General features: G+C 42.5%; 1 protein-coding gene across 1 annotated transcript; it reads left to right on the forward strand.

Moving 5' to 3' along the window:
* The first annotated feature begins 131 nt into the window (after nt 1–131).
* On the forward strand, nt 132–23,477 carry LOC138982978 (ATP-dependent RNA helicase SUPV3L1, mitochondrial-like). The gene is made up of 15 exons (XM_070356368.1): nt 132–492; nt 1,544–1,621; nt 3,879–3,986; nt 4,515–4,629; nt 6,108–6,276; nt 7,040–7,151; nt 8,376–8,545; nt 8,884–8,935; nt 9,342–9,470; nt 10,662–10,755; nt 11,124–11,343; nt 11,646–11,726; nt 12,113–12,292; nt 19,191–19,339; nt 22,622–23,477. Exons 1-15 carry the CDS (start codon nt 231–233, stop codon nt 23,175–23,177), a joined length of 2,475 nt encoding a protein of 824 aa, XP_070212469.1. The 5' UTR covers nt 132–230; the 3' UTR covers nt 23,178–23,477.
* Nucleotides 23,478–25,215: the final 1,738 nt, after the last annotated feature.

A 25,215-nucleotide genomic window follows, 5' to 3' on the forward strand; every position in this document is an offset into this window, starting at 1 on the left:
AATATCCAAAGATTGTCTTTTTTTTTATCTCGATTTGTTCGTAAAGTTAAAGTTATATCATATCCCGAAGCAATTTAATATCAAATTGACGACTACGTGTATGATGCGAAAATATTTTCATCGCAGTTTGAACCAACATGGCTGCGCCCTGGAAACATGCACGGGAAACCGAAACTTGCCCTTGAGTGGTATTTAGATGTCTACACGCATTTGAGGAAGCCACACATTGTATGGTCAACGATAAAGCTACACATGACAGTAAAATGGCTTCCAGGATGTATCGACGCATTACCAGTCTCAGGGGACAAGTTTTGACAGCCAAACAAAGTTATCAGCTAAAGTGCTTGAGCCCAGTTACATCAGCTATTCGCCTAAAATCTTCTAACAAGGACAAAGATTTCAGTAGTTTGATACGGCCTGTCACTGTCAAACCAAAACATTCTTCGGATGATATCAATGTTGGTGCTGAACTCGCGGGACACTTGAAAAAAGGTGCTCTCTCGATCTCTCCCTCTCTCTCTCTCTAGTTGTCTCTCTCTTTTCTCTCTCTCTCTAGTTGTCTCTCTCTCTTCTCTCTCTCTCTCTCTCTCTCTCTCTCTCTCTCTCTCTCTCTCTCTCTCTCTCTCTCTCTCTCTCTCTCCATTTGTGTGTGTGTGAGCATGCGCGCGCGTGTGAATATGTGCTTGAAAACAAGATTTATATTCCTCTAAATTTAACAACGGTTTATAAATTATATAATAATAATAATAATAAAGTGTATTTATATTGCGCCTATCCCTTACAAAAAACAAAAATATTTGGCTCTAAGCGCATTACAACATGTGAAGGACTTGGTACAATCAAGTCTGACAAGTACAACAGCACAATATACAGTCGGTCTCTTAGGTAAAAGCAGCTTCGACAGTTAAACACTTCTACTAAAAGATCCTCTAACAATTTACAAACATAGTTAAAGAACATCGAGTTAATAGGAATTAAAAAAAAAGGTTCTTATAATAAAACTATCTAGCGAACGACGAAGAAGAAGAAGAATAAAACTATCAATGTCAATGTATAACAAGTCATTCAACGTAAATGGCCAAAGAACAACAATAAAACAATGGTGATAAAACAGTTATACTCAATGGCTAATAACGAGGCAGAGTTAAATAGTATCGACACAAGATTAAAACAAAACATATTTCTGGAGACGAATTAACAACAATAAAGCAATGGTGATAAAACAGTTTTACTCAATGGCTAATAGCGAGGCAGAATTAAATAGTATCGACACAAGATTTAAACTAAACATATTCCTGGAGACGCATTTAATAATTATACATGTATCAAATAATCAATGTACAAAATACAGCCCTCGCAAGCAACCCGCCCCCAGCCGGCCCACAGCGCGCTACGATGGCAAGCGACCCCTCTCCTTAATGTGGCAAATACTGAACAGTGCACACAACCAATTACTCGCATATACTCGTGTCGCTCACTCGCACACAACCTCATATATAATATATATAGAAATAGAATACACTCATTTGTTCTTCCATTGCAGAGGATATGCTGAGACTTCTGAATGAATTCTACCGGAGACCTGTTGTGAAGACACTCGCGGCAGAACATGGACTTGACAGTAAGAACTTCAACTTCAGTCTACTGTGGCATAGCCCCGACTTAACCCCATGGAAGTGATGTACGTCACGACGGGCGCAGTGGCGTGGTGGCAAGACGTCGGCCTCCTAATCGGGAGGTCGTGAGTTCGAATCCCGGTCGCTGCCGCCTGGTGATGTTCTCAGAGTATAGTGTGGGGAACCCAAATGGGCAAACGAGCTCACACGTCACCAGAATTTCTGGAACGCTGAAGAAGAAGAAGATGTACGTCACATGCTGAAATAACCCCATACTGAAAGATGGGCGACCGTTTGAGATTCACTCAGTGAGACGTGGAAACCTGACACCTGAGGCTTAATTGGGATATATTGCCTCTTAAACAGATAAAAACGAATCAAAACTCTCTTGTTTTGAAAATTAAGTCAATAAGCACGACAATCTAAATAACCAATTTAAAGATTTGTCTTGTTAGGAGCAGACATAGTCTCAAACAAAAAATGGGTTAATTAGGTGATTTTTTAGCCAGTCACCATTATCATCACATAGAGGCATTAGTGACTGTCACGTTTCACTATATCACATAAGGTGATTATGAAACGGTTAGTTACTTCTAACTAACTAACCACACCACGATCCACTCTCGCAGTCATACAATTAAATAGAAACAACAAAAGTATAAGTTTCAGACGCCTGTTTATGTAATAACTCGCCACCTCCCTCGAGACTTCACTCAAAATATGTTCTTTTACGTTCAAAACGTAAAATCAGTGGTCACTGACAAAATGCCAGTTAGAATATAGAAAATTATAGTAACACGCTGATCCCGTGTATAGCTAAGAAATATGACTGATCTGCCTAAAGTGCTGGTTAATGCAGGTGTCACACACCCCACGTTGTCACCACTCGCATATAATCACAAATATAAAAGATGACAACGGTGGTAAACAGGGTGCAAAGACATGGTGCACTTAGCTTTGTTTTGCCACTGGGTGGACGGCCTGTAATTTGTTCATAGTCTCCACAACTGCTCCGTAGAATGTAGTGCCGGCTGGCGTTGTTACGAAGCAGGGAAAAGTGGAGACATCAGGCGCCTCACCCAGTCGCTGGTTAGCCGGTTAGCTGGTTATATCAGATGATCCCGGTTACAGCGTCTGCAGTTAACAGTGTCCCGCAGATAGGCAGCAAAACAGCCAGCAACGGTAGAAGATGAAGAAAGGCTGCAACAAAAAGCCTCGGTGCACTAAACATGTCAAGCTACCCAACAACCTCCACCTTTAAACATGTCACCCTGACATATTTCATCGAGCACGTGGGCCTGCACAAACGGACTTTTACAACAACAAATCAGCCATTTTCCGTCCTTCTCTCCATATCTGCAAAAACCATATACAGATTAGTATTTTAGCGTCACAAAGAGCAAATTATGCGCTAACCTGGAAAGAACAACAGAGAGTATTTCATTCCACAAACACAGACTCGTCAACAGCGTTAAATAATGATTTATTACCTCAAAAAGCCTATGAATGTAGCACTCTCATGGAAGCAAAAACCGCTTCCTCCTTTGAATGGCCTCTGTTCGTCAACAGCGACACACCATTCAACCTCTTGCCGAATACTTTATGCGGTGAAGAACCATCCCCGCACGGCGAAGAGAAATTGACGACCCGTCCGTCAGACCGCATGTAAAAAGAGAGAAGGTGGTCTCAACTGAAGTTTCCTGGAGCCCCTCCTGTACATGCAGAACGGCGCGTTGAAATCAAAGCGATGAAATCCATCAAAGCTCGCAGGAAATATAAGACACGACCGTCCTCCCCAGCGCTGAGTGTTCGAGTGTCCAGTTAACATGTCTCAGACAGACAACCTTGACAAAATCACGTGACTCACCCTGTCACATACCCCAGTTCAGTTATCGACAATCCTGCCTCGACAGCAGAAATCACCCCCGTGAAATCCGTGCGACACAATATCCGTGTTTGTTCTGCGCTGTCAGCAAAACCCACCCATTGTCAGAAAGCACAGGCGCTTTCTATCGCAATTGACCAAGAGAAGGCACCCCACCGAGTGACACTTACTTGATCCATGTCACCTAATCGTGACAGTGACAATGTTTCTCATTTGCCATTGATCTTCTACTGACAATACTGCAAATTTAGTGTATGTCTTGTATGTTGGATTTAATAATAAGTTAATATGTTAAATTTTTATTAAACTTCTAAACAACATATTAGGAATAGTCCGAATACATACTTTTATGTTATGATTGTACTATCTGTGTGCAGAGCGCTTGTTCCACCAGTCCTACATGAGTTTTCGCAAGTTTGTTGTGGAATCTGAGCAACTCCACGTAGACCTTCACGTTGTTCTCAGTGATATTCTGCAGGGCGCAGGTATGCTTATCTTGATAATGATGATGATGATGTTGTGATGAGCTCTAAGAAACAAAGGGGGATAAGAGCTGTAAGGATATAACAACAGTAAGTGAGACTGAAAGTTGTAGAGAACCAGTGTCCTAACTCCTATAACCTGAGAGAATAAACACTGCAAGGAAAAACAACTTCCCTTTGTTTCTTAGAGGTTGTCATTATAATTCCCTGCCTCACTTGGCTGTGATAATCATGATGATATGTCTATTCTGAAAAGAAAGCTGAATGCATAATACATAACCACACTTAATATAAGCATAGCTTGTTGTGTGGCACCAACTTTTTCTGTTGTACATATTACAATTTACATGCCACCCTCTATGTTTCCATTATACTAATAGTTATAGCCTAAACATGATATGTACGAAACGTTGCATGTTTGACTACTTTCCAAACTCATTGCATGTTAGCTTGCTTAGTGTAACTTACCTGTTTGGCACCTGCCAAATGCACGTTTTGTTTTGACTTCATTTGGTGTTCATTTTTATGCAGGTCATGTGGACGATCTGTTCCCATACTTTCTGCGTCATGCTAGAGAGATCTTCCCTCACCTGGACTGCATGGAGGACCTGAGAAAAATCAGTGACCTGCGACTGCCTGCTAACTGGTCAGACTTTTGGCTTGTTTCATTGTATTTCAGCAGTTTTACTAGTTTGATTACTTTTAAATGTTCCGTTTTTATCGGTGAGCCATATGGAAGGTCGCAGGATCGAATTCGGGCCGGGGCGGACACGGGTCAACTTTATGTGCAGACCCAGAGACGGAAGCCATGTCCCACCCCCGTGTCATCACAATGGCACGTAAAAGACCTTGGTCATTCTGCCATAAGTGCAGGTGGCTGAATACACCTAAACACGCAGACACCTGGGTAGCGCGACTCCGTTGCTGCTAGCTTTCCACTGGGAGGAAGCGACCCGAATTTCCCAGCGATGGGACAATAAAGTAATGAAAATGAAAGAAAGGAAATGGTGTGCAATGTGTTGCTTGTTTCTCAGGATACGGCATTAGAAGCTTTCCAGTTGTTTGTGTTTGCTTATTGCAATCAATTTAGTTTTAACGGAACACAAAACCTTCATCCTGTTGAAAAGTTCAGTTATTCTCTGTGTCACTTTGTCAGCATGGTCATGGAATTGCTAGCTTTGACCCCTGTAACAGAATTTTGATGGAAGCCAACAGCTGGGAAAAGTTAAGATGGAGAAGTTACTTGAATTTAGTTATGAACTAAAGTCAAAGGCCTGTGTGTGCCTCTTAAAGGCTGACATAGTCCTATTTAATTAGTTTAATTACTTCCAGGGCTTTTCCCATCGTTGCGGGGATGTATAAATTAAGCTTCCTGCAAAGTTTTAGCTTTGAAGTCCTTACCAATTACGAGAAATAATTAATTCTTTATTGCATTGTTTAGCAACAGTTCTCCAGGACTTGGGCTATTTTTAGACCGTTGACGTCATTTCGTGACGTTTCGTAAACCAAAGATGGCGTTTGAGACTGTTCTGTTTACATTCGACACTATCAAAACCACTTTGCAATACTGAAATAATTTTTTCTGTGTTCGAAAGCTACAGCCAATTGTTATTATATCCCCTTAGGTACAGTTTTATAACATTATTGGCACATGTAAACAATATGAATTAATTAATGAACGCTACGAATATGGCAGCCTTTAATAGAAGTACCATTACCAGGGTTCATCTTTTTAACTGCTGTTCACCTAGAAATAACATTTTTTGTGATGAGAGTCGCTTGTTCATTCAAATGCTTGTTATTCTCTCAGGTGCCAGGAGCTTGGTTCCACATAACTCTCACTGACTCTATTGCACGTGTCGTAATAAACTGGTATGCATTTAGAGCGCTTACTTCCCTTTGTTTCTCTCACCTAGAAATAGATGGAAATTTAATAGTTTTTACCAAAGTACAAGAAATGGTTAGAGTTGTGGGGAGTTGAAAAGAATGTTGTAATACGTTTTGGGGTGTTGGTTTTGTTGATGTGCATATAAATATAGATATATATATAATGTACTGTCCTTTCTGCTCTTTTTGTTGCAGATTTAAATTTGTTTGATTTTTCATTTTGTGCTTTTTTCTTAGGTATCCCGAGGCGCGAGCCATACAGAGAAAGATCATATTCCATGCTGGGCCAACCAACAGTGGCAAGACACATCATGCGTTAGAACGATTTCTGTCGGCAAAGACTGGCGTGTACTGTGGACCGCTGAAACTGCTTGCCTCCGAAGTCTTTCAAAAGAGCAATGATGCTGTGAGTTGACAGCTTTTGGTTTTGATCTTTAGTTTGCTTTGTACTTCCGTCCTTGTTGGACCATGCTACGCTTACTATCAGTATGTGAAGTTTAACCTATATACATTTTTGGCAAAAATACACAAATCAACAAATCTTTTGTTCATTGACTTCATTTTTGTCAGTGTTCATTTTGAGTTGTTTGTTGTGTTCTCTATTACGGCCCCCATGCATACCTTCACACACAACTTAGACACTTCACTTTATACAATCGGGCTAATTTATACTCCAACAGTTATATGTTCAGAAATTTCTCATCACGAACTAGGAAAGGGGACTTTTGTCTTGAAATGCTCTAGATGTAAACATTTTGAGAAAATAATTCAGCCTCAGTTGCATTTTAATAAGGCCTACAAAAAAAATAGGTGTGGTTACAGTAACCCGACCTACCCTATTTTTAGGGGCCGACCCTATAACTTTTTATTACATTTGTCAAAAAAACAAAAAACACACACAAGAAAACGAGTGCAGAAAACGCAATGAAAGCGAAAGCGCCCGAGTCGCACACTTATTTCCCTGTCAAGTAAGTTTAATTTGTACACATTAGAAAAAAAAGTTTTAAAAAAAAAAGTGATTGCCTACTTTCCTATCCTATTTTTTGGGGCTATGTTACCATAACCACACCTATTTTTTTTTTTTTTTTTTTTGCCTAATGGTAGAGCATCTTTCACTTCGGCAATATTGAAAAGACTCTTATTTGGTCATCTTTCTTGTATTTTCTAAGGGAACGTTTTGTGATCTGGTGACTGGAGAGGAGAGGCGGTATGCGAGGGAAGACAACACTGCCTCTGACCATGTGGCCTGTACTGTGGAGATGGCCAGTTCTACTACACCTTGTGAGCTTATCCTCTGTTTGTCTCTCTTCCCTCTGTCTGTCTGTCTTTCCTCTGTCTGTCTGTCTTTCTGCCTGCATGTATGTCTGTCTCTTGCTCTGTGACCAGATGAGAGATGATACGCCAGTGAAGGCAGCATGGCTGCTGAACACGTAGCCTGTGTTATGGCAAGAGGTCCTGCTGCCTTTGAGTAATTTGCTTTCGACGCAAATCAAGACCTTTTGTGTGCAGCGATATCGCTAGAATACAAACAGCATCCGAAAAAGGCTTTACAATTTTTCAGGCATGTGTTTTAACACTAAAGGTTGAGGTGTGATCTAATGACAAAACTTATTATTCTGCTATTGCACCAAGCAAGACCTTTTTCGTGCAGCGATATGGCTGAAATGACCGGCACGGTTGGCCTAGTGGTAAGGCGTCCGCCCCGTGATCGGGAGGTCGTGGGTTCGAACCCCGGCCGGGTCATACCTAAGACTTTAAAATTGGCAATCTAGTGGCTGCTCCGCCTGGCGTCTGGCATTATGGGGTTAGTGCTAGGACTGGTTGGTCCGGTGTCAGAATAATGTGACTGGGTGAGACATGAAGCCTGTGCTGCGACTTCTGTCTTGTGTGTGGCGCACGTTATATGTCAAAGCAGCACCGCCCTGATATGGCCCTTCGTGGTCGGCTGGGCGTTAAGCAAACAAACAAACAAACAAACAAATGGCTGAAATGCAATCAGCATCCGAGAAAGGCAATATTTACTAAAGGAAATAAATTTAATAAACTTTTCAACACTGAAGGGTGAGGGGTGATCTCATGAGGCAACTTATTGTTCTGCTACTGTACCAGAGCAGAGCAAGTTAAAGGATGTGAGTAATTTTTAAATTAAAGCTAAATTAGGGTTAGTTCTGCTTTGACATGTGTGGTGGTTGCCCATGAGTAAAATGTATGTTGTTGGCATAGTCCTGGATTTACCCTGTCACATACTGAAAGAAGAGCAACTGTTTTGAGACTCGCTCAGTGAGACCGTGAACATCACTCAGGTCTAAAGCACGTAAATCACTAAATGTGATGTCATTTATCTGTTATCCCCCTAAAGCAGCATATGGCTGCCTAAATGGTGGGACAAAAATGGTCATACACGTAAAAACCCACTAGTGCAAAAAAAAAAAGAATGTACATGGGAGTTTCAGCCCATGAACGCAGAAAAGAAGACAAAGAAGATTTATCTGCTATTTCTTACAGATGAAGTGGCCGTCATAGATGAGATTCAGATGATCCGAGACCCACAGAGAGGATGGGCCTGGACTCGGGCCTTGCTAGGGATGTGTGCACACGAGGTCCATCTGTGTGGGGAACCCTCCACCATCGACTTGGTCCAGGAACTCATGATGGGTACTGGGGATGAAGTGGAGGTGGGTATAAAGGTGGAAGAGGGTGGTTGCGGAGAGGGGGGTGTGTGTGTGTGTGTTCTTGATGGTTTGTGTGTGTATTCTTGATGATTTGTGCGGATGTGTGTGTTCGTTCTTGATGGGGGTGGGAGTCGTGCGTGCGTGTGTGCTTATGCCTGTGCTTTGTGTGTACATAACATGTGCTGTGTGTGTTTGATCTCTTATCTTGTGCATAAGATATGAATTATTCACCACCAGCAGTGTAACAAATATACTTTCTACACTTGGCTTTCACAAACAAATTTGTTGCATTAGAAACGGGTTAGTCAAGCTATCCTGCAGCTTTGTTTGTCTTCTTAAAGGTCCGGCGGTACAAAAGGTTGACTCAGCTGCAATACCTTGACAGAGCAGTAGGTGAGTTCAGCATTATCTCCCTTATCTTGTTCTCCGGTACATTATATCCTTTCTTCCATTCTTATGGACGTTGTGAGTTTCTCATGAGGCAGAGGACTTTGCTTTGTCTCTTGCATTGAGATACAGAAAATGTTAAAGAATACATGTATTATTTTTAGACAATAATGTTTGTTGTTTTCCCAGTTTCATTTGTATAGATCATCCTTTTTTTGTTTGGTTTGTAGAAAGATTTGAGAATGTTCTTTAAAAGGTGATGAGATGAGAAAAAATGTGAAAGATTATTACTTTCAGTTTCAGAGAATAATTAGAGTGATGTGCCTGCTTGTGTTTGTATACACTATTACCCTAGACACAACCGTCGAACGCAGAAGAAGAAGTATACACTATTATTTTGGTTGCTTTGCAGAGAGGTTTGAGAATGTTCGTCCTGGTGACTGCATCGTATGCTTCAGCAAGAACGACATTTACTACATCAGTAGGCAGCTAGAGAGCATGAAGAAAGAGTGTGCTGTCATCTATGGTGGATTGCCGCCTGGTAAGTGACACGCAGACATTTGTGTAAACATGTCAGGTTTATGTAATAGGCATGGCATGACCTTGTTCTGTGTTTCATATGTTCAGTTTGACAGAGATTTAGAAATGAGTTGAACAGGTTAAACAGAAAGAGGACACAGCAGTTACCAGATAAGTACTTTCTTTATCAATATTTCGGCAGTGACAAACTGCCTTCTTCACGAAGGGCCATATCAGGGCGGTGCTGCTTTGACATATAACGTGCGCCACACACAAGACAGAAGTCGCAGCACAGGCTTCATGTCTCACCCAGTCACATTATTCTGACACCGGACCAACCAGTCCTAGCACTAACCCCATAATGCCAGACGCCAGGCGGAGCAGCCACTAGATTGCCAATTTTAAAGTCTTAGGTATGACCCGGCCGGGGTTCGAACCCACGACCTCCCGATCACGGGGCGGACGCCTTACCACTAGGGCAACCGTGCCGGTCTTCAGGATGATATGATGAAAGTTCTGAAAAAGGTGATGAGTACGACTTGAAAGGATCATGCTCAGAACAGGACAGACTATCAGGATCAGGATCAGGATCGATACATTGCAGGAACCTGTTTAGGTTATCATCGCAACAGAAACGAGAGAGCGCAACCCCAAAATTAAAAAAATGTTAATGATAGGAATTATTGGATCCTAGCCTATCCTATTTCTAAGGAGGTCAGTTGGTGGGGTTTGGGGGGCGGTTGAAGAACAGGAAGCATCTGACTGACACCCCCAGCCTTCCCCCACACGCAGATCCCCCAACCCCCTAAATCCTACCCCTAACTGAATTTAAAAACAGGATGCATCAGGGCTACGGATGGAAAGTAGGACACTTCCCAGTCCACAGGGAGCAGGAGTCAGGGTGTGCGCTTGTGTTTCTGTACTTTTTTAGCAAGATCATTTCCTCAGTCCATGTGTGTCCATTTTTAAGTGCCTGTCTGTCTGTGTGTGTTTGAATTGTTCTGTGTAAGTTTTTTTGTCCATGTCTGGGTTATTTTTCCTGTGTATGTGAATATGTTGTATCTTTTAATATCTGACAGCTTGACTTGTTTCAGAAGGTGTTTAGATTCAAATTATTACATGTAAAATGTTTTGCTTTGAAGATTCAGGATTACTGGTTTTAACAAAAGGCCACACTTAAAGAATTAACATTAATTTTGATTTGTTTGTGCAGGTACAAAACTAGCCCAAGCAGCAAAGTTCAACGATCCCAATGACCCTTGCAAAATCATGGTGGCCACTGATGCTATTGGGATGGGGCTCAACCTGTAAGTTGGTCATTTTATTAATTTAGTTTTAAGCAGTCATTTTGTAAATTTTGTTGTTGTTTACTTTTTTAATAGAACCAACAGAATAAAATTACACTCTCTACAATTTAGATGAAGGCGTGAATGGTATAATTATTAAATTTATTCAGGCATTTGTAAGTTGTATGCTCTGCTAAACGTATACTCTTCACTGTGTGCATCCTTCTTCGTTTGCCTATTTCTTCTTCTTCTTCTTTTTTTTTGAGGGGGGGGGGGGGGGTGGTGCTGTGAGAATGGAAATAGCTGTATAATGGCCTGAATGCTGGTTACAATAGTCATTTTTCAGTCTTGCAAATAACAGATGTGTCCTTTTTCCCCTCGACACACAGAGCCATCAAACGCATCATCTTCTACTCCCTGATGAAGCCTCACCTGAATGAGAACGGAGAGAAGGAGATGGATGTGATCAGCACGTCTCAGGCTCTGCAGATTGGAGGTCGCGCTGGCCGATACAACACAATCTATGAAAATGGGGAGGTCACGACCTTCAGGAGTGATGACCTCAACCTTCTAAAAGACGTTGTCAGTCGTACCATTGAACCTATTGAGGTGAGGTCGTGTGTTTTGTGTGTCAGCGGCTGTGTGTGTGTATGTGCGCATGCGTGCCTCTCCGTGTGTTTGGGTCAAGTGGGTAAACCAAACAGACAAATGCTAAAAAATATTTACACCATTATTTACACAGACAAATGCTACAAATGGCCCATAGATCTTCATAAATGTGGAAAGTGCAGGAACTTTAGTCTGGATATTATGTGAAATACTTGTTTTGTATCCAATTGTTTTTGAAGTAGTTGAAGTTTTTAAGTGTTCAACTTGATAAATGATTCAGATTGTGTTGATGTCTGTTGCAGCAAGCAGGTTTACACCCAACTGCGGAACAGATAGAGCTGTTTGCTTACCACCTCCCTCATGCGACGCTGTCCAACCTCATAGTAAGTTACAGCATCAGTCTGCATTTGTATAGTGTTCCTGTATCGATGTATGTGTATATCCATCTGTTTGTCTTCCTGCCTGTCTGTCTTTGCCTTCAGTTAAGCATAATGATGTTCATATAATTTTTTTATCTTTTCAAGTATGTATAAGTACTGGATTTTGATTTTCTTAACGATAAACATTTTGAGCCTCAAATCTTAGCACGTTTGTTAGAATTTTGCCAAAATGAACAGAGCAGAACTTTTGTCTTGCATGTGTGAACATTATAGGGCATGTAATGTGTAACGTACAAGTGTGTAATTTATCGGTTCACTCTTTTGTTTCTGCTAATTATTGTTTCATAAAAATGGACTTTCAAATACCAAGATGCTTCTTTCTCTTGCAGGACATTTTTGTGACCCTATCCCAGCTGGACAGTGACAAGTACTTCATGTGCAATGTGGACGACTTCAAGTTCCTGGCCGACATGATTGAACATGTCCCGCTCAACCTGCGTGTTCGCTACGTCTTCTGTTGTGCCCCCATTCCCAAGAAACAGCCCTTTGTCTGCACATTGTTCCTCAAGGTTTGTTATTTGGGTCCCTTTTACCTATGTTAGTTATGATAGAGCAGAAGCAGTTCAGAATTGTGAATAAGATAATGAAGTCTTCAGAGGCTTTCAAAACTTTGGCATGACAAAAATCTCTGTTCAAGCGAAAATCTCATTATCTTTTTGTATCATTTTACAGTCCAAGGTTGTCACAAGTCAGTTTTCGTCAGCCTGTTTCTTTCTGCGTGCGCCTTCCAAAGGAAGTTTATGGAAGGAAAACACGCCGCCTTTTCGTATTAGCTAAAGAAACAGGTACTGCCTGGACTTTACTTTCTTTCACTCTTTCCCATGCTCTCGAAGTAGCAGAGAAAGATCAACACAGGTTTATATAATTTAATACATGGATAGTGTTAATAAAATTCTTGCAATGCAGCACACATTAATCAGGTTAGTCTATATTTTTGCTAAATATCAGTATCGTACTAAATGTATCACACACTGTTCAAGCTAGGTCATGTTACTTGCATCACAGCACACTCTGATCAAATGTCTATTGCTGCTGGATTTCAATTCTGTCGCGGTAATCTAACGTGACTCCGCCGCTGCAAACGTTCTTCAGAAGGTTCCCTTGAAGGACATCAAAACAAAAGGAATACACATAATGTTTATGAAGTTTTGACTTAGCTCGATGTCATTGAAAAGGTACTCGAGATGACGTGTAGCACTTGACTGGTCTTGAAGACCGCGTTCCTGGTTTTGGTCATCACTCTTCTTCTCAAGACACCATCATCAAGTTAATAGCAGTAGTAGTCTGGTTACATCTCTCTCCACAATTACGGCAACATGAGGAAGAGGAAGATGAATGAATCATTGGACCGTGGGTTCCTGAAACAGATCAAAGGGCCATATGTGTTACCTACACAGCCTGTCTAAAAGACTTGGTTTGTTCATGTTTTATTATCGTTCTCATTCTATTACTGCGTTTCGAAAAATGGGGATTTGGCAACAGCGCACATTCAAAACGTACACAACTTGACAACAACACAATGTAAATGACTGACACGATACACTCATCTCCGCCCAGATCCCGTGGAACGATTGTCGATGTAATAATCACAGTCACTTACCTTCAAAGACAGGGGAACGGCTTTTCCTCCAAGCGTTCTTCGCTCCATGGACTTGCGGAAAACGACCCTCTCGTGAAACGATTTTAGTTTACGTCAGTACACTTGGATACGTCATATGAATACGTCACTTGGCTACGTCGTGTAATGCGCGAGTAGTCTCGGTTGCCTATTCTATTCTTGACAGGTTCGCGCCTCATAATAATAATTCATGACAGCCCCTTTCTTGAGAATGAATTTCCCAAATTTAGTCACTATATGAAGCGCGACTTAAATAATCTGATCCATGGTTGTCACAACCCGGTATTTCTTACCTCCTTTCTTCTTCACAAAAACGATTGGAGCATTGTACGGTGAGTTTGCCGGTTCAATGACCCCGAGCTTCAACATCTCGTCGATCTCGTCTTCGACCGTTTTCACCATCGCATGAGGTACGAGTCTCGGTCGAACAAACACAGGTTTCTTCTCTGTAAGTTCGATTCTGCACTTCTCCAAGTTGGTAGTAATCGGTACATCAGTCAGATTCTTGGAGAATGCACTACAGATCGCTTTCGCCTCTTTTGTTCTTTCTCTACTCAATTCTTTACAGAAGTTCACGCTTGTGACATCTTCTGTACGAGTAGTTTCCAGCAGAGGAATCATCTTCTGAGTGTCTATTCGGAAGATATCATCGTTCATCGTATCATCTTCCTCGATGACTACGGCGATGTGTTCTTCTGCTTCTTCTTTTTTTTCTTCTTCAGGTGTAACGACAGCAACATCACGCGTGACGATGTCACGTTCCTGATATTCTTTCATCAGGTTGATGTGGAACACCTTTTGTTTCGTCCCGACTTTGACTCTGTAGTCAAACTGGTTGACTTTCTCAGTCACTACGTATGGGCCGCGCCAAGTCAACTCTAGTTTGTTGTGTTTCACGGGAAGCAGAAGTAGCACTTTCTTGCGATGGTGAAAACGGTCGAAGACGAGATCGACGAGATGTTGAAGCTCGGGGTCATTGAACCGGCAAACTCACCGTACAATGCTCCAATCGTTTTTGTGAAGAAGAAAGGAGGTAAGAAATACCGGGTTGTGACAACCATGGAGCAGATTATTTAAGTCGCGCTTCATATTGTGACTAAATTTGGGAAATTCATTCTCAAGAAAGGGGCTGTCATGAATTATTATTATTACCATACCGCATTTCAAAGGGTGAGAACCCAATACTGTCTTGAGGTGCTTTCTTGGTTCTGCCTTTTGGCGCTGTTCTTTGGCATGTGTCACACGAGAGACAGTAACGTTTTATGTCTCCGACCAAACCTGGCCACCAGAACTCACACCTGATTCTATCAGTGGTTTTCTTCTGCCCGAGATGACCTGTCATCGGGTGGTCGTGCCCAAAAGAAAGCACTTTGCTTCTCATTTCTTTGGGAACAACGACTTTACTAGATTCACTCCCCGTTTTGTCGAGGGTTGTCCTGTACAAGATTTCTTTCTTGTATACATATTTCACACCGTGGAATGATTCTCCTGAAACAGCCATTTGGCGTACTTTTGCCAGTGTTTCATCATCATTCTGAGCCTTCTTGAGATCTTGCGGGGAATACATCTTGTGTGTATTTCTGTCATCATGACTAGTTCCCGGCACAGGTTTCTCATTCCGTTTTTTTTTTCTCTTCTCTTGCTTCCGTGTACTGACCGCCGCGTTGGTCTCACCTTGATACCAACTCGGGTCACGTACCGGAAACAAAGGGGTCTTCCTCTTGTTCTGGCTTACACCATACCATTTTCCTATGAGGACAGGATAAATGGGATCTTCGAGTATGACCACTTCGGTTTTGGCATCAAAATACGGACAGTCAATGTGGGCCACAGCCGTGGGACACAATTTCCGTGTTTTCTTCTCTGCGAGAGTAGTTTCTTTTTTCTTTGCCAAGTACCTTTCTTCAGGTATAAGGTCGGCCCTGACCATAATACCTGAGCACCCGGAATCGCGTAATGCTTTTACGATTCGGCCGTCTAATTTGATGAACACTTCCTCTTTGAAATCCTTCTTTTTGCACGACTTGCACAGCTTGTCAAGATGTACGGGGATTTCTTGTCCATCAAATTCATTTCGAACATGAACTGCGTGAACGCTTTCTCCCTTATTGGGACAAAATCGCGACAGGTGCCCTTTGCCCTTGCAAAAAAAACAACAGCCTGTGGCTTTCAGTCTTTGTTTTTCATCATCGCTCACGTATTTATGTTCTTTCTGTGACGATTTCTCTTTCGCGTCACTTTCGACGACGTTCGAACCTTTCGTGTTCGAAAACGCGCTGCTGCTAGAATGGTTTTGGTGAGATTGCCGTGGCTTGATGTTCGAACGTGATTGTTCGTACTCCGTGGCAATTTCGCCCATTTCTTTCGCAGACTTCGGTTTCCGATCAAGTACGTGCAACATCACTTCGGTAGGGAAGGTGTTCTCTAATTGTTCTCTGAGAACTAGATCCTTCAGATCTGCCACATGTTCATCGCACTTGGCTAACTCGATCCATTTATCGAGGATGCGCTCAAGTTTGGTGACATGTTCTTTGTACGTGTCAGATGGGTTTCGCTTCAGCTGACGGAATTTCTTCCGATATTGATCTGCTGTCAGTTGAAATCCATCATACAACGCATTCTTCAAAGTGTTGTAGTTGCGCGCGTCTTCGAAACTGAGTTTTGCATAAATGGTTCTCGCCTTTCCTTTCAGGAAATACACCATTCTTGTAGCTTTGCGTTCGTCATCGAGATGACAGTCGGTTGCATAATGTTCAAATTGTGCAAACCAACTCTCGATGTCGTCTTTGTCGTCAAGAAAAGGGATTTTTGGGATAAAGTCGTCATCCCCACGACGCCTCGACGCGTTATTGTTGGCGTTGTCTCGGTGTGCTTCCGTTTGTATCCTCAACTGTTCTAGCTGAAACGCGCGATCGGCTTCTCGTTCACGTGCGCGTTCGAGAACTTCACGTTCACGTTCACGTTCGAGAACTTCACGTTCACGTTCACGTTCGAGAACTTCACGTTCACGTTCACGTTCACGTTCGAGAACTTCACGTTCACGTTCACGTTCCTCTCGTGCGCGTTCTTCAGCTACAAACTCCCGCAAGTCTTTGCCTTCGAGTCCTAACTCTCGTCCTATCGCCAAAAGTTCGCGAGTCCACTCCAATCCGGATTTCACAGGGTGGATCGGACCTGCACGTTCATTACTTGCAGCGGATACATAAGTCGTTACACGCGCGCCTAACGTCTGAGAATCATTATCGCTCGATTCTCCTTGGGTGTTGACATATGTGTCACCCCCTTCAACATCTGAAACTACGGCCTCGGCCGTATTCTGGTTCTGCGGGTCAGCGTTCATTCTTGCTATATGCGCCCTAGTACTCGGGTGTTTGGATGTTTGCATATCCTTTACGTTAACTCACACACAGATATTCACTGAATCAAACTGCAAATACGTGATGCTCGGTTGAAAAACCGATTTGACTAAACTGCTTTTCACACACTATTTACTAGAGAGAGAAAACTCCCCCACTATAGAATGAAGTGTTACTTTAGTGAAGCTCACTTTGCTACTTGAATTCATGAACGTTCAACGTTACCTCAGTAAACGTTACGTGTCCCAATGACACGATTTCTCTGAACCATTCTAATATCCTTTTACAACCACGGATACCTAACACTAGAATTTATGGTTCTTCTGGTATATGTCAAACAATATACCGTTCTATCGAGTGAACTTCATTTTAATATCTCATCGGCGCTCCATCAACGTGGACCTTTCGCCTATATTAATATCAACTCGATTCTATCGCACAGTAAGTCGAAATAAGATTCTTCAATTATCTACTGCTGTATAGACAATAATCTAATTTTCCTAACCCTTACTCTTGGCGTTGTGAAGTGTGACTGTCTGCAGAATCAACTTCACTTCCACGGTCCTTCTGGACGAAGATGAGTGCTATCCCTCGTATATAACCCAATTCGCCCACCAACCTCCCACGGCGACCAACAATATTATAATTTTGTCGACTAAGGGACACAGGATGGCCTGACAGGGTGTTAGTCCACTGTCTTCTGTTATAGCCTTTTGTTTAGCACAGCCAAATAGGGGGAACTAAACTACTATAACATTAGTGCTTTACGTGAATTATTATAGTGACGTCAAAGCCTTGCGTCACTCTTCATTTGGATTATTCCCGTGTGCTGAAGCACACACGTCAGACTCTGTTATCGTTAAATGATGAACTAACTATAAACATGAATAAATACAAAAGTTGATTTATACGATGATAAACATGAACGGACTAACACACAAACGAAAAACGAATAGGGAATTTGTTTGAAGAAAATTTGTTTGGGGAAGCCAAATTGAAATTACGAGTTACAAAATCCCGGACGAGCCCCCATATGTCACAAGTCAGTTTTCGTCAGCCTGTTTCTTTCTGCCTGCGCCTTCCAAAGGAAGTTTATGGAAGGAAAACACGCCGCCTTTTCGTATTAGCTAAAGAAACAGGTACTGCCTGGACTTTACTTTCTTTCACTCTTTCCCATGCTCTCGAAGTAGCAGAGAAAGATCAACACAGGTTTATATAATTTAATACATGGATAGTGTTAATAAAATTCTTGCAATGCAGCACACATTAATCAGGTTAGTCTATATTTTTGCTAAATATCAGTATCGTACTAAATGTATCACACACTGTTCAAGCTAGGTCATGTTACTTGCATCACAGCACACTCTGATCAAATGTCTATTGCTGCTGGATTTCAATTCTGTCGCGGTAATCTAACGTGACTCCGCCGCTGCAAACGTTCTTCAGAAGGTTCCCTTGAAGGACATCAAAACAAAAGGAATACACATAATGTTTATGAAGTTTTGACTTAGCTCGATGTCATTGAAAAGGTACTCGAGATGACGTGTAGCACTTGACTGGTCTTGAAGACCGCGTTCCTGGTTTTGGTCATCACTCTTCTTCTCAAGACACCATCATCAAGTTAATAGCAGTAGTAGTCTGGTTACATCTCTCTCCACAATTACGGCAACATGAGGAAGAGGAAGATGAATGAATCATTGGACCGTGGGTTCCTGAAACAGATCAAAGGGCCATATGTGTTACCTACACAGCCTGTCTAAAAGACTTGGTTTGTTCATGTTTTATTATCGTTCTCATTCTATTACTGCGTTTCGAAAAATGGGGATTTGGCAACAGCGCACATTCAAAACGTACACAACTTGACAACAACACAATGTAAATGACTGACACGATACACTCATCTCCGCCCAGATCCCGTGGAACGATTGTCGATGTAATAATCACAGTCACTTACCTTCAAAGACAGGGGAACGGCTTTTCCTCCAAGCGTTCTTCGCTCCATGGACTTGCGGAAAACGACCCTCTCGTGAAACGATTTTAGTTTACGTCAGTACACTTGGATACGTCATATGAATACGTCACTTGGCTACGTCGTGTAATGCGCGAGTAGTCTCGGTTGCCTATTCTATTCTTGACAGGTTCGCGCCTCATAATAATAATTCATGACAAAGGTACAGCTTTTTTCTACCAAGGGTCAAAGCTAGAATAAAGAGAGCAGATAATGTTCCAAGCTACAGCATGTTTTGTGTGTGCGAGTAAGAGTTTGGCAGACTTTATTGCTCTGCCCTTTTTCTCATGACATTTGATTGAAGTTGGATATGGATACACTTACCGAGATATAGCCATATTTACCTTGATTTTTATCGCACACCCAAACATGATGTGCGGTTCCTGAATTACACACATGAATTCCTCTGTTTTCTTGTTGTGCAGTTTGCACGTCAGTTCAGTCGCAATGAACCACTCACACTGGACTGGTTGTGCCGTCAGATCGGCTGGCCCTTCACCACGCCTTCTGTCATCGCTGACCTTGTGCATCTAGAGGGCGTCTTTGATGTCCTTGACCTTTATCTCTGGCTAGGGTAAGGCATCATCATACTTTTGTTTGTTCACTGGCAACTTTGAATCTATAAGTTTGGTTAAGGTTGCATGAAGATTGATATTGTTCACTCTGTTAAAGGGCTATAGCTTTATTTTAATATGAATGAGAAACAGTTGCTTGAGCCATGTTTAGATCTGTTTTAATGCATGTAAAAGTTGTGAAGCTAAGCACACTTGAACTCTTGTCTTCTTTTTGTTTGTCACATCATGTATGTTTAAGTGCACTCCTCTTGTTGCAAGTGGTTGTTTGAAGGCAAAGCAGATGCCTGATGTAGGTGTTTGAAGGCAAAGCAGATGCCTGATGTAGGTGTTTGAAGGCAAAGCAGATGCCTGATGTAGGTGTTTGAAGGCAAAGCAGATGCCTCCTGTAGGTGTTTGAAGGCAAAGCAGATGCCTGATGTAGGTGTTTGAAGGCAAAGCAGATGCCTGATGTAGGTGTTTGAAGGCAAAGCAGATGCTTGATGTAGGTGTTTGAAGGCAAAGCAGATGCCTGATGTAGGTGTTTGAAGGCAAAGCAGATGCCTGATGTAGGTGTTTGAAGGCAAAGCAGATGCCTGATGTAGGTGTTTGAAGGCAAAGCAGATGCCTCATGTAGGTGTTTGAAGGCAAAGCAGATGCCTCATGTAGGTGTTTGAAGAAAAGCTCGTATGTAGAGGCAATTAAAAGACTTAGAGGTTCAGTGGAACCCACCTTTTTTTAAGACCCCCAATTTAAGACTCCCTCCTTTTTAAGACCATGTTTTCTCAGATTTTCTGTTCATAACCTCTGTAAAGTTACCCCCATTTTAAGACTCCCTCCTTTTTAAGACCATGTTTTCTCAGATTTTCTGTTCATAACCTCTGTAAAGTTACCCCCATGTTAAGACTACCTCCTTTTTAAGACCATGTTTTCTCAGATTTTCTGGTTTTTTTTTTTTTTTTTAATTTTTTTTTTTTCAAAATTTTAATCAATCAATAAACACGTGATAACAAACATGGTAACTGTATGTTTTCTGTTTGTACACATAATTTCTCATTTACATGCTTTATCTTAAATCAGAGACAATCAACAATTTGTTTCTAATTAATAAAACGTCAGACTAACGAAATCTCAAAACAACATGATTTCCAAAAATAATTTCCAGTGTTGATCGTGAATCGGTTTTTTTAAAAATGCTTCCGCACATCTTTGCGATTAAAATAATATAATTAATCTTCTTCATATTTTTGCTGTTACTTTTAATACCAAAAAGCACATCTGTAACATTCAACCTAATTCTTTCGCCAATGTTTACTAATATGTACATTTCAATATATTTCCAAAACCTGAGCACGGTTGGGCATTCAAAGAAAAAATGCTCCAATACATCAAGTTTATCCTCACAATATGTACAGTTTTTATCAGCCTTCACTTTCATTTTATACAATAAAATATTAGTTGGATAAATGTTTTGCAATATTTTCCAATGCAGTACACGTAATCGAACTTCACTAGTGACAGTGGCTGCTAAGTTCCAATTCTTTTCGTCAATTTCAAATCCTAACTTTCTTCTCCAAAATCCTTCTGAACAGGGTGGGCTGTATTTTTTTCCTACGAGAATCTTTCGAATTTCTTTTACTGATCTCACTTTTTTTCCACAAAAGGTCGGAATGTCACAGACTGAACAATTTACATCGTCTATAGCTACATTTCTTAAAAGGAGATGTACAGCTGTACGAACAACATTGTACTCAAGCAATCTATTTGCAGTGTAGCCAGTTCTTTCACACACTTCTTCATAGGTAGCAAAACGTCCATTCTCACACACATCGCTCACATACATTATACCACTTTTAATCCAATCCGCAAAAAAGAGTGGGTTACCTTGACAAATTATATCTTTGTTGTTCCACAACAAACCCGATACAGAATTACCATTATCGACTTGATTATTATCAAGCCATGTCTTCAACACAGCGGACCAAAATTCCGATTTAATACTGTCCAATCCTTTAAATGGTTTGCTATTAATGTTCGCAAAAAAACATTCAAAGCGACTCCCAAAACGGAAAAACAGTGCTTTTGGGAGCCATGACCATTTCTGGTCTTCATTAGACAGAGTTAGGTTCACAACCCAGCTTAACAAAAAGGAACACTGCATCTGTCGCAAATCAATCATATTCAATCCACCTTGCTTAACTTCGTTACATAAAACAGTTCTTTTCACCTTTTCAAATGCCTTCCTGTTGCAGTCTTTTTTGCGCCACACGAAGCGAAACATTAACCTATTAATTTCAGTTAGAACATCGTCTGGTACAATCAGCGCCTGCATTATATAGACAAAATGTGGCAGAATAAACGTTTTAAATACACAGACTTTACCCATAATGCTCAAATTCCTTTTCTCCCACACGCAGATGAGTCTTTTCGCAACATTCACTCTCTCTTCCCAATTCTCTCTCACTTTTGACGCACGCATGTAATTACAGAAATATACACCCAGAATTTTCATTTTGTCTGTACATGCAAAACCGCAACACTCATTCCTACAGTTCTTCCATGACCCAAACCACATTCGCTTGGATTTTTGGTGATTTATGTTCAAACCTGATATTTCCGAAAATTTATCAATCAAAGCCAGGGCTTGGAACATGTCATGTTCATCTTGCAAAAACAATGTAACATCATCAGCGTACAACAATACTTTCAAAACTTTATCCATATCTCCGTTGTTCCATAATGACATACCCTTTATATTTTTGGCCTCTCGAATTTTGATTGCTAACAATTCAACTGCTAATACGAAGGCTAGTGCGGAAAAAGGACAACCTTGCCTTATTCCGGAATCAATATTAAAAAATTCAGATAACCAACCACAATAATTTACACAACTTCTTGTGTTTTTCATCAAAACATCAACCCATTTCACAAAATCAGTTCCAAAACCAAATTTTTCAAACATCTTCAACATAAACTCTTTGGAAATGCAATCAAATGCATGAAAAAAGTCAATTGACACCATCAATCCAGGCTTATTATGTAAATCTGCATGTTCTAAAACATCATCAACTAATCGCAATAAGGTTGAGATTTTCTGTTCATAACCTCTGTAAAGTTACCCCCATTTTAAGACTACCTCCTTTTTAAGACCCGGTTTTCTCAGATTTTTTTTGAAGTTTTAAAAGAGGGGTTCCACTGTACTGAACTTTCCGTTTTGTGCACTTCAGTGAGAGATGTTATAGTAAGGATGATGCTTTCCTTGTGATCGAAGCACTGCCACCAAGACCGTCTTTCACTTTGGGCAGGTATCGTTTCCCGGACATGTTTCCTGACTCGGACCACGTGCGCGACATGCAGCGAGAGCTTGACCAGGTCATTCAGCTGGGAGTGGTCAACATCACGCGCCTTGTTCGCAATGCCGAGGCCAGGACTCCCGGTGCCGTCATTGATGACGAAGACGACTTTGAGATCAAGCATCGCCGCCAGAAGACCACAGGATTCGCTTCAGAGATAGTTGATGGTGAGGATGACATTCCTGTGAAAAGATCTCCAGGGAGAAACGGTAAAGGCGGTGTCCGTTCCGAGTCTCCCCGCCTCTCTTCCTCTTTCCTGGAAGCCAAGAATGCTGCACGGAAAGGTCAGATGGGTGCCAACGAGGTCAATGTAGGCCAAGGTCGTCTAGCGACCCAGCTTATCAAAAAAGGACTGATAACTCCGGAAGTGCTGAAGAAGTTACAGTCGGAATGGCAGACATCGGCAGAGAACGGCAAGGGCAGGTCAGAGGACATGAGCCAAGATGGCAGTGATGATGATAATAGCCAACCTCGCCGACCTTTGAACAGGAGAGGGAGGAGAAGATGAGGAAGATGTTTGTGTGTGTTCTGTGTTGGTAGTCTAGATGTAGAAATGTCTGTGTGATACTGGCCAGTAGTGAAGCGGTTAACGTTATGGGAGTACCACTGCCAGGTGAAAATAAGGAAAATGTTCTGTTGTATTGTATTACTTTATGCAAAAACATTTATTTGGAAAGGGTGTGAAAAGTTGACCGGAATTAAAACAAAGTGTGCAAACAAAATGTTGTATCTGAATAGAATTGCTACCGGTGTCTGTGTGAAAGTGGTGTCTGTAACATGCGGGACGCAGGAGGATGTTTGGAAAATGGCGATTAAATTACATATTCCTACTCCGAATCACATGTAGCATTGACGCAGTCTAAAGTGCTAAGGTCTGAAAAGGCTACCCGTCTTAAAGGGGAGCAACCCCAACTAAAAAAGTGTAAACGTAGCCATAGTAATGACCACGCACCCAGGGAGTTACCTCCCATCCTGCGTGCCACGTCACTACTGCTACTGACCACGTGACCCCTATCATTCGACACTTCAGCTTTCTAAGGAGCAGGTTGTTGATTTTTGGCTCTCGTGGATTTGCGCTGTTTGGTGTTTGCTTAGACACCCACCGGCACCCACTTACCCGTCTGCTCGCCTGCTGCACTGATAGTTGGTGAGCTCGTTCCTATTTTACTTGTTGAACGTATTTTGCTGTTGCTACTGGAAATTTTCGGCCACGTGTTGGTCACGTATTTTTTGTAGCCATTTTGTTTACTGTCGCCATTTTGGTTTTGTCAGCATGTCTGACAGGGATAAAGAGCGCGGCAAGGGCGATGTGAAGGGTAAAGTTAAACCTAAATCTTCCTCTACTAAGCCTATTTTGGTTGTTGTTTCCGACGCGGCTAATAATGCGGTTTTGTCGGTTCCTATCTCTGCCCCGAATGACCATTCGGTTGTGGGGCAGTCAAATCAACCTGCACGTACTGTTTCGTCTCGCTCGCCTTCTCTGCCTCTTGCAGATTCGGCGTCTCTGGTTTCTTCGTTACTTTCTTCGCTGGTTCCGGAGCTTCGTACGTTGGTGCGAGAGGAGATGTTACGTGCCAAGCCTGCGACTTCCGTTGTTCCGTCGTTGGCTTCCTTTCCACTTCCGGCCGTGACTTTGCCTAGGACGGATGTGTTGGTTGCGTCGTCTTCTACCGCCGTGGTTGGCGACTCAAGTAAGTCGGGCTGGTCCACAGGTCCTCGTGAGGCCGTCGGACGCTCCCTGCTGGGACACAGCCCTTTTCGGCGGGTTCACGACCCGCAAAGCTCTGTTCAGTCTCACCTTGGCTTCGTTGAAGACCACTGTGTTGCTGAGCAATGGCGGCAGCCGTTTCCGGCTGCTGCGCTTCCGGCACTCGCCGGAAGCATAGGTCCCCCAATGTACGCACCCACTGTGGTGGTTTCCGGGGTTGACCGGACGTTGCCCTCCGGGCATTCGGCCTTCCGGCCTCCGTCCTCGGCGTCTGCTCTTCCGCTCTTCGCGGTTGCGTCTGATGCCTTTCCGGCTCCGCCCGGATTTAATGCTCCTTCGGCTTCCGCTTCCTCCCGGATGGCGGTTGCCAGTGAGCATCGCCAGCCCTTCGGGCAGGCATTGTCTCAGCCCTGGCCGCCGCAGTCAGCACTTCCTCCTTCGGTTGTCGCTTCGGCTGCAGTTCCGGTTCCGGCGGCTGCGGGCGTGCCGTCCTCTTTCTCTTACCCTGGACAGGGCATGAGTTCGGATGGTGTTGGATTGGATGGGTTTCCGGTTTCCGGTTACGTCGTTCACCGCCCCTCTACCAGCAACGTGGACTTCGGTCCTTCGCCGGATGTTTCGGACGTTCAGTCCGTCATCAGTGATTCTGTACGTGCTGGTTATCCGGAGAGACTCAAAGCGGCCCTTGAGGCTGCCGCTGAGGTCACGTCCAGATATTTTGCGGAAGGGGCTTCGGTCTCTTCGGCTGCCGCTTCGGCGGCCCCGTCCGCGATGGCTGACTTCCGCTCTGGGAAGGATGATGACTCATACTTCCGGTTCATGGAGTCTCCATCCGTAG

This window comes from Littorina saxatilis, linkage group LG12, assembly GCF_037325665.1.
Source record: "Littorina saxatilis isolate snail1 linkage group LG12, US_GU_Lsax_2.0, whole genome shotgun sequence".
Lineage (NCBI taxonomy): Eukaryota > Metazoa > Mollusca > Gastropoda > Littorinimorpha > Littorinidae > Littorina > Littorina saxatilis.